Source organism: Pecten maximus, unplaced genomic scaffold (assembly GCF_902652985.1).
Source record: "Pecten maximus unplaced genomic scaffold, xPecMax1.1, whole genome shotgun sequence".
NCBI classification, from domain to species: domain Eukaryota; kingdom Metazoa; phylum Mollusca; class Bivalvia; order Pectinida; family Pectinidae; genus Pecten; species Pecten maximus.
Genome location: NW_022980213.1, coordinates 1 through 10,191, shown reverse-complemented (window position 1 = coordinate 10,191; position 10,191 = coordinate 1). Strand labels below are relative to the sequence as shown.

Here is a 10,191-nt window from a genome sequence, read left to right as displayed (position 1 = left end):
ATGGAGAAAATTGGTTGCTATTTTAAAAAGGGAAAAACCCTAGATTTACTGGGTAACCTGCAGTTTACATTAAAGTTAAATAGAATAAAAAAACCATATTTCAATTTTAAATCATTGGAAAAACTTTAAGATAAAATTAAAAGAAAAGAGACCCAGAGGGATTTGGGCGCCCCATTGAATGACTTAAAGGGTTCCAGTAAATTTGATTTTCTCTATTTTTCCCTTCTTTTTACTAATCTGTGAAAATTTTTAAAACCCCTCCAGATTTTTAAAAACCCGGGGAATCCTACAAAAAGAAATTTGGATTTAACGAAAGGCTGTTTTTTTTGCCAGGTTGTTTTCCGGACAGACTGGTAAAAAAATGCAATGCAAGTCCCAAAGGGGAAACCCTCTTATGAAATTTGAAAAGACCCCATCAGTTTTTTAGAAAAGAGATAACAAACTTAATTGTCAAAACCAAAGATGGTGGTTGTGGGCCATTTTTTTTCCCAAATTTTGTTAAAAATCAATAAGCATAACGGGGATAAGGGGGAACCCCCTATGAAATTTGAGAAAGATCCCTTCGGACTTTTTCAGAAATACGTTTAAAAAACTTCAATTGTAAAAACCCCAGATGGCTGTGTCGGCCATGTTTTTTCAGGGGTTTTCAAAACGCAATAGCATAACTAGGCCACCGGGGAAAACTACTAAAAAATTTTCAGAAAGATCCTTCAGTATTTTCTCGAAAAGATAAGAAACTTAAATTTGAAAAAATCCAAGAGGGCCCCGTCGGCCATTTGGGTTTTCGTTTTTTTTTTCAAAAGGGTTGCTAACTAGGCACCAAGGGAAAAACTTAATATAAAATTTAGAAGACCCTTCGTACTTTCTCAAAAATATGTAACAAACTTAAAATTGTCAAAACCAAAGAGGGTGCCGGGGCCCAGTTGTTTTCTTTTTGGTTCAAAACGCAATATGAAACTAGGCCCCCAAGGGGAAACCTATAAAAATTTTCAAAAAAAGCCTTTCGTCTTTTCAAAATATGATAAAAAACTTCAATTGTCAAAATCCAAGAGGGGCTCCCTGTCGGCCAATGTTTTCAGATTGGTCTCAAACGCAATATGCAAAATGGGCCCCAAAGGGGAAACTTACATATAAATTGAGAAAGTTTCCTTTTTCTTTTCTCCGAAATAGTGATAACAAACCAATTGTAAAAACCCCAGATGGCTGCGTGGCCATTTTGTTTTCAGTTTGGGTCTAAAATCGAAATAGCAAAAACTGGGCCCCAAAGGGAAATTCCTATAAAAATTTCAAAACCCCTTCAGTACATTCGAAATGCATAACAAATTTAAATTTTAAAAATCCAAGATGGCCCGTCGGCCATGTTGCTTTCGGTTTGGTCTCAAAAGAAATTGCATAATAGCACCAAAGGGAAACCTACATTGAAAATTCAAAAATCCAGTTTTTTTCCTCAAAAATAGTGATAAAAAAACATCAATTGTCAAAACCAAATGGCTCCCGTCGGCCATTTTTTTTTCAGATTGGTCTCAAATCGAAATTTGAAAAAAATGGGCCCCAAAAGGGAAATCTAAAAGAAATTTCAAAGACCTTCAGTACTTTCTCGAAATAGTGATAACAAACATCAATTGTCAAAACCAAGATGGCGCCGTCGGCCATGTTTTTCCCCGATTGCTCAATCGCAAATGAAAAAACCTGGGCCCCAAAGGGGGAAAACGTACAAAATTTGAGAAAGACCCCTTCAGTATTTTTCAAAAATGTGAAAAAACATAAATTTGTCAAAACCAAGAGGGCTGCCGTCGGCCTGTTGTTTTCCGTTTGGTTAAAAATCGCAAAGCATAACTGGGCCCCAAAGGGGAAAAACCTACATATAAAATTTTTGGAAAAAGACCCCTTCATACTTTCTCAAAAACTGAAAACAAACTTAAATTGTCAAAACCCAAAGAGGGCTGCCGTCGGCCATTGTTATCCGGGTCTCAAAAGAATATGCATAAACTAGCACCAAGGGGAACCTTATATAAAATTTTGAGAAAGACCATCATACTTTCAGAAAACGAAAAGAAACTTCATTTCAAAATCCAAATGGTGCCTTTCGGCCTTTTTTTTTGCCGTTTGGGGTTCCCAAAATGCAATATGCAAAACTAGGCCCCAAAGGGGGAACCTACATAAAATTTTTGGAAAAAAGCCCTTTTCAGTATTTTCTCAAAAAAAACGAAAAAAATTTCCCCTTTGTCAAAATCCAAGAGGCTTGCCTGTCGGCCTGTTTTTACCCGTTTGGTCAAAAACGCAAAAGCATAACTGGGCCCAAAGGGGGAAACCCCTATGAAATTTGAAAAAGATCCCTTCGACTTTCTCAAAAATAGAGATAACAAACTTAAAAATTGTAAAAAATCCAAGATGTCCCTGGGGCCCCATTTTTTTCCGATTGGTCTAAAAAGCAATTGATAACTAGGCCCCAAGGGGAACCAAAATATGAAATTTGAGAAAGGCCTTCTAGACTTTCTCAAAAATAGCGATAAAAAACTTCAATTTAAAAATCCAAAAAGGGGTGCCTGGGCCATTTTTTGCCGATGGTCTAAAAAATGAATTGTAACTAGGCACCAAGGGGAACCCACTATGAAATTTGAGAAGATCCCTTCGTACTTTCTAAAAAAATAGCGATAAAAAACTCAATTGTAAAATCCAAGAGGGTTTGCCTGTCGGCCAGTTTTTCCGTTTGGTCTAAAACGCAATATCTAAATAGGCCCCAAAGGGGGAAACCTACATAAAAATTTTGAAAAAAGACCCCTTCTATTTTCTAAAAATAGAGATAACAAACTTCAATTGTAAAAAAACCAAGATGGCTGCCTGCGGCCTTTTTTTTCCGTTTGGGTCTAAAAATGAAATAGCAAAAACTAGGCCCCAAAGGGGAACCTAATATAAAATTTTTGAAAAAGATTTTTCAGTTTTTTCTGAAATGCGAAAAACAAGAATTGTTTAGGGACGGGGGACGGACGGACGGGGGGACGGGGGGACGGAAGGGAGGGCGGACGGAGGGACAGGCCCCACGGAGCAGGGCGTTTTGAATACCCACATCTGATGTGGGGGCAAAAAAACTAGAATTCACCTTTTAAAATAGAAATGAAATGGTTTCTTTTCCAGGCCTGTTGTAGGCAACCTTATGTCAAAATTTTTTGAACTCCATATTTATAAATTCATATGCATTGTAGTCGGTAGGTAATTCAATTAAATCAAAGTGGGGCCAAAAATGACCCTAAAATGCACCTACTCTCCAATCGGAGTCAACTACATGTAATTTTTTCACTAATATCTCTCACTTCTCCAATGTCTGGTGGCTTCTCTGGTGATGCTGATGAACTGCAGTTGAAGTCTCACGTAGCCGCTTCCTGTAAAATATTAAAGAAATTTAATGTAACATAGATCACGATTCTTTATTCAGTAAAATTGTTTTTGTTTAAAAAATGAATGTTATCCTGTGACCATATATTCATTTCCACCATACTTCCAACTTCAATGAATATATGGTATTAGGAGAACGAAAATCGCTGGTTGCGAAGTACAGCACATGGGACCAAAACTTGAGTTGGAAATAATATTAGCCAAGCAAGTATTTGCTATACTTCTTGTATTATATTGCAGTAATGTATTATATAATTATGGGCACATTTTGGGTTCCCAGACAAGTCTCCAGGATATAAGTATATATATGTCTGTAATTGATATAGTAAGATTTCTATTTTTTTATCTTCAATGAAATTGAATTACGAGAGATATGATAATGTTACATATTAGTGCTTTAAATACTAATGAAGGTTCCAGAGGCATGTTAGATGATAAGGTAAATTATGTTCATTATGCAAGACCTTTCTGCGTTGGATAATTAATTGATTGAATAAACTTCATGCAAAATGTGACATATAGAAAAATTACTTCTCATATTATGTTATTTTTAAATCATGTTTGAATCTATGAATGACAATAAACATTATGATAGTTATATTATGTGATATTCTGTTTACTCTTAATGTTGTACATTACTACATTAAGTTAGTATTAAACAATGTTTTAGTTCATTTTTTATCTCTTGTAAAGAACTTCATTCATTCATTGTTTTATAACCCCCCTAATAAGGAACAAAAAGAGTTCAAAGACGTTAAATGTGGACCAGGTTTGATATATTCTTTCTGAAGATTGTTAGATTTTTTTATACTTTTATACAATAACTGGTACTCAATCTCCCATCTGCGTCTCTCTTCACGTATGATTAAGTATGCTGTTGACCATCGAATGTGTTGTTCAGCACTTCTTAGAGTTAAACGGTGATGAGGTCAGTATCGGCTGTGGTATTCAAGCATGCTGGTTACAAGTTGGGGATATCCCCGTCGAATGTAGCTTGCGTGTTTCCGACGATGGCCACTAAGTTTGTATTAATTGTTTGACTCATAACATAGCAAATCTTCTCTTGTCGCCTGTCAATCAGTATCAAGCTATCATCACTGTCAGAATAAAGGTTTTTAACGAATAATTTCATAATGGTAAATGTATAATGTTATTTTTCAGAGGGATACACCGAAAAAAAAAAAGCAACAGACATAAAAGAGGTAAACTAATTTGTCCTTATTAAGATATTGGATTCGTAACATTCCTTAATATATTGAAAGAATCGTATCATTTGAATGCATTTACTTAGATCTACAGAAACTACGTTTTGAGTATGGTGCTTTACTGTGCTGTACCTTTTTTTTTTTCAGAAAATTTCAAGGATCAAACGAGTATTCTAACCTGCGTGCAATGGTATTGATTCTTTTGATAGTTATTATTCATGGAATACAATATATGATTATTCATTATAGAAAAAAATTATATATTAAGATCAACTAAATTAAAAATGGTGCTTTTAAAAAAGGTCACACATACTTGTTTTCGTACCAGTATCAATTATGATAAGATGATGAATCAGTTTCTACATTTATTTCATACTAAACAACTCAAGCGCTGCTGAAATATCCTACAAACTGTCCCACAGCCACATATACTACATGTTGATCTTGTTACAACCTCTCAATTCTATCAATAAGTCATTAATAGCTTGTCATCTATCCATTTGCTGTCATCTAGTTAAAGACACTGCAACTTGATTCAGTGTATACATTGCTATTACTTGCTAATATCACTACTTACCAATATGTTGCAGTAGACAAAGTCTTATGTATCTCCGTATCGATTCTTTATATTTTTTTGTGATTAGGTTTCACCAGGAGTTGACTTGAAGCTTAAACTCTTAATGAAGAGCGTTTCTCCCCACGCCTAAAACTTCATTGTTCCCAGAGATCCACGGCTACGCTTGAGATATTGAAAATGAAAACAAACTCAAAGCCAAGTTCACCTGGAGACAGTGTCAACATTACAGTTCACCAAAATCTTGGTCGTAGAGGTAGTGTCATAATTGATCGGGAAATCACTATTCCTGCAGGACCTTTTCGTAGAGACTTTGATTAATCTTATGAATCTGCTATAGATAAGATCGGACACTTTTGCAGCAACATTATCAGCTCATTATGGGGTAATGAACATTCTTTAACTGGTGTTTTTCCTTTGTATTTGTTTGTAAATATAACAAGGAAACGTTTAGATGTGTTGCAATTGTATACTGTAGTTATTTGTCTTTTATGTTTGAACTAGCCCATAGCGACTAACAACACCTGGATGTCTCAGCCACAACTGACACCACACGTCAATGTCCTCCGTCGGCCCACCATACGTTATGAACACAGCAATGAGGTAGATTTTAGCGTTTAAGCATGCATCTAACATGATTTTTCACTGAATTTCATTTGAATCATTGAATAGACTATTAGTTTAATGAATGATGAAACAACCACCTTTGAAATCTTTTTCGCCCTCTTGATTGATCTTCCTCCAATCATTTTGTTCCTTTTCATTAAGAAACTACCGCAAGAAAAAAAACGCCGTTACAAATTGTCATGTGAATGATTAAGACTTAGTTGTATATTTTTGAAATGGCATCATTAACCTTCCAATTGCCCTGTAACTGAATATTGTCAATGCTAAGTACTCACATATTAAATGCATGCTTCAATGTTTTACACAGAACTGATGACACCTGCAACTAAGAAAATTTGCAGAAGTCCACTTGGGTACACCAAGAAAAATACATTTATGGAAATCAGAAAATGTTAGATCAATGATTGGTAAGCAGCACAATATTACAGATGGGTAGTATTTTTAAAAGGTTCATTATTGCATCGTGAATGCATCAGTGACGTTGATAAAATGTGTTCATTTGTAATTTCTTTTTTGTTAGTATGGATTCCATTTTTTTTTGGTGATAGAATGTCATTCAAATACTTTTGTGTTTTTTTTTTTTTTTGTTCAGAACAGCTGGTGAAATTGCCAGAGGCATGCGAACAGAAGGCGTGGCAATTTTCGTCTCCTTCAAAACGAGTGGAGGAAAGCTTGACCGAAAGGAGCAGCATGGTTTGTAAGGAAAATTTTGTTTAGGCCTTCGGTTCGTGGAATAATTTAAGGTTACTTAAGATATTAATTTTGGTGGATTTTTTTTTTCCAAATTTAACTTTTAAAAAATTTTTAAAAAAACCAAGATGGCTGCCTGTCGGCCTTTTTTTTCCGTTTGGGTCAAAAAAATGCAATATGCAAACTAGGCCCCAAAGGGGAAACCCTTTAAATATAAAATTTTTGAAAAAGATTCTTTCAGTTTTTTTCTGAAATGCGAAAAACAAGAATTGTTTAGGGAAACGGGGGACGGACGGACGGAGGGACGGGGGGAGGGGAACGGAGGGACGGACGGAGGGACAGGCCCACGGAGCAGGGCGTTTTGAATACCCCCCATCTGATGTGGGGGCAAAAAAACTAGAATTCACCTTTTAAAATGGGGAAATGAAATGGGTTCTTTTCCCAGGCCGGGGTTGCTGGGGCAACCTTATGTCAAAATTTTTTGAACTCCTTTATTTTTAAAATTTCATAGGGCATTGTTGTCTGGAAAGGTAATTCAATTAAATCAAAGAGGGGGCCAAAAATGACCCAAAAAAATGCACCAAACTTTTTCCAATGGGGGAGTCTGAACTACATGTAATTTGTTAACTAATATCTCTCACTTCTCCAATGTCTGGTGGCTTCTCTGGTGATGCTGATGAACTGCAAGTTGAAGTCTCACGTAGCCGCTTCCTGTAAAATATTAAAGAAATTTAATGTAACATAGATCACGATTCTTTATTCAGTAAAATTGTTTTTGTTTAAAAAATGAATGTTATCCTGTGACCATATATTCATTTCCACCATAACTTCCAACTTCAATGAATATATGGTATTAGGAGAACGAAAATCGCTGGTTGCGAAGTACAGCACATTGACCAATAACCTGGAGTTGGAAATAATATATAGCACAAGACAATGTATTTGTCTAATACTTTCTTGTGACAATATATTGCAATATTCTATATGATTTTTGTCAATGTGTGTAAAATATTGTTTCATGTTCTTTTCAGTTGTTCGGTGGCCACTATACATTTAAGGTTACTTTTGATGATATTGACATTGCCGTGGCAGTTCTTTGAACAAAGACCAAACTTTAACTATAAAATACAAAAATTATGTAGATGTTACCTTTTCCATGCCTGTGTACTTCTGGGGACAGGTATTGATTGGTCGAACTCATACAGCTTGTATTGTTTTACTTCCCATCTCACTGCAAAACAAAACATCATATTTAATAAGTGACTATATGTATAATCTGGTGTACATGTAGCACGAGCATGCTCAAATTTCTTACCACTGTCTAGACACAACATATGTTTTTTTTTTTTATTATTTTATGAACACTGACCAGTTATGCTAACTAGTACGTGTATTTTAAAATTTACTTTTCATATACATTCATCTATGGGCAACATATTCGCACAACTTGCAGTTTTCCATTCAAGAATGACAAGTTATTTTAATCCATCTACTGTACGGTAATGAAATAGATATTTATTGTAATTTGTAACTTTTTCTTTGCGATGTATAATGTTCAATAAGATTTAAGTTCTGATCTGTAAGCTTTATTATCGCCTCTGTGACCCGTTCAACTCCTGATCGTCAGTTGCTTACGGAGGTTACAGTTCTATTGTACATTTTTTATTCCTATCGCCGTAGCAGGCAAGGAAAATCAAGATCCCTGTAATCATTGATTAGGTCTTTGTTATTGTTTGATGTCTGTTAAAAAATAAGGTTTCTTTGAAAAGGCGAAAGTTACAGTACCTTGGAAGGGAAACTGACTGACTCTGTCTGCAAAACAATTCGGAACTCATAGATAATCTCGGTCAATCAGACTCTTTATGAATTGGCGGGTACGTCTAAAGCGCCTGGTTGAGCGTGACTAACCAATATTGGTTCCGAGTAATGGCGTGGTCTAAAAGCCACGCGTGCCTTATATTTCCGGAACATCCGTTCAAGATATTCTGTCATCATCGCCATATGATAGATCTCCCGTGCATTAAATTTGTTACATTTCTAAACGCGACAGATAATAAAAAAAAAACAGGGAAAATGAAAGTTCCTTTGATTTCCGTGAATTCTTATGAATTAATTTCGAAAATAATACTCGAGTTCATGTACTATATATATACATGTATACTGTTTATAGTCCGAATTTTCTGATGATCTTCGGTTATAATATCTCCAGTATCTATATATTTAAGATTAGAACCCTTCGTATTATATTAGTACATGAATAATAACGTAGCCCTTTTCTTACCGTCTATATCGTGTAACGATGTTATGTGTTGCTTCAAAGTTTGCTTTCGAGATAGTTTTTGATTGCAGTCTCCCACTGGACACTGCCACTTGCCGTCTGGACACAAACATGAGTCAATGTCAATGCGACTCGGATCCATTCCTCGCCAATATGCAGCTATAGTTAACCGTGTGATTTACGGCTTGTAGATCTACATTTTGTGAAGAAAAACGTACCAGGATGTATTTTGTACATGTGTATACATCTCCTTGTTAAATTATGAAAAAATAAATGAAGTGAACTCATTAATTAGTTTGGCACACTACATAAATCGTACAATTTCTTTCTTTCTTCATTTATTAAATATCCGAGGAGGGTACGAAGTCGAACATAGTCTGGAACCAAACAGGCTTTGTGTGGATCGCAAGGCTGCCAGGAGCTCAACATATATACAATGGATAAGTTATTATTTATGTAATTAATAAAGCATTATGAGAATAATGAATAATTGGATTTGGTTAACGAAAAGTCACGTAAATTGTCTTCAGTTACCTGCTCTGTGACCATCAAATTATCTTGACCAGCCGTGAATGTGAATGTGTATGTACAGTACATATGCATACAAACATGTCGATCCGGGGTTTACAAAGACCTGGGAGGGGCATGCCTTACGGTAGAGGGTCTATATATATAAATAGGTACTGAACACAAAGGACATAAAACAAATTGGAGAAGAAGAAGAAACTAGTTAAAGTTAATTGTAAGAAAAATGCATTTTCTTCTTTGCTTCGCTATGGAGATCTAGTATATTTACGGAAAAAAAAACATTGCTTAAAGTCCTTTGTAGAGGTTAATCTGGTTGGAGAGTATAAACACGATGGGGGTCCACTGACCGATCCACTGGCTGTGCGACCTGAAAGTCACGTGCACACGCTTACGTTTCTTTCAAATCGCCTTCAAGAAGATTCTGTTACACAACACAGTGAAGCGCTTGATTTTGAAGATTTGCGATGGCAAAAGCAGTTATTGGAATATTCCTTTGGGAAGTAGACAACTTCAAACAAGGGAATGTATTAAGTTTGTCCAATGTTATTCAGCCAAGGAAAGACTTGGATGCATATCGAGTTGGAGACCGTGTTCTTGCTAAATGCCCGGGACACGGACACCAGCACGCCATTATAGCCAGGATTGGAGGTAGGTCTATGATTCATTTTCATTGAGTGCACACGTTAAATGCAGGTGTTGTTATTTAACAGAATCTTTAGAATCAAATGTAATTTTTGTTTTTATTATGATAAACACGGACGGATTTCAGTCTACTGTTTTATAGAAATTAAAGTTGTATTACGACTATCGGAGTTTTTCCTTAGCTTCCCTCCCATTTTACTTGCGACATATTTGGTAGTAAAATAGGGGACATCACTCGTCATAATGTCCTCGAT

General features: G+C 35.6%; 1 protein-coding gene across 1 annotated transcript; it reads right to left on the bottom strand.

Annotated features, from left to right (window-relative positions):
* Positions 1 to 7,093: 7,093 nt before the first annotated feature.
* Positions 7,094 to 8,963, bottom strand: LOC117319447. The gene is made up of 3 exons (XM_033874249.1): positions 8,771 to 8,963; positions 7,639 to 7,720; positions 7,094 to 7,200 (listed from the first exon to the last, which is right to left on the bottom strand). Exons 1-3 carry the CDS (start codon positions 8,907 to 8,909, stop codon positions 7,113 to 7,115), a joined length of 309 nt encoding a protein of 102 aa, XP_033730140.1. The 5' UTR covers positions 8,910 to 8,963; the 3' UTR covers positions 7,094 to 7,112.
* Positions 8,964 to 10,191: the final 1,228 nt, after the last annotated feature.

Bases quoted from the DNA above. Each gene is read 5' to 3' on its own strand.
- LOC117319447 (XM_033874249.1), bottom strand. From the start codon at position 8,909: ATGGATCCGAGTCGCATTGACATTGACTCATGTTTGTGTCCAGACGGC. The intron at 7,721-8,770 runs GTAAGAAAAGGG...TTTGTTTTGCAG, and splicing joins ATCGTTACACGATATAGACG to TGAGATGGGAAGTAAAACAA. The intron at 7,201-7,638 runs GTAACATCTACA...AATATTTTACAG, and splicing joins AGTACACAGGCATGGAAAAG to GAAGCGGCTACGTGAGACTT.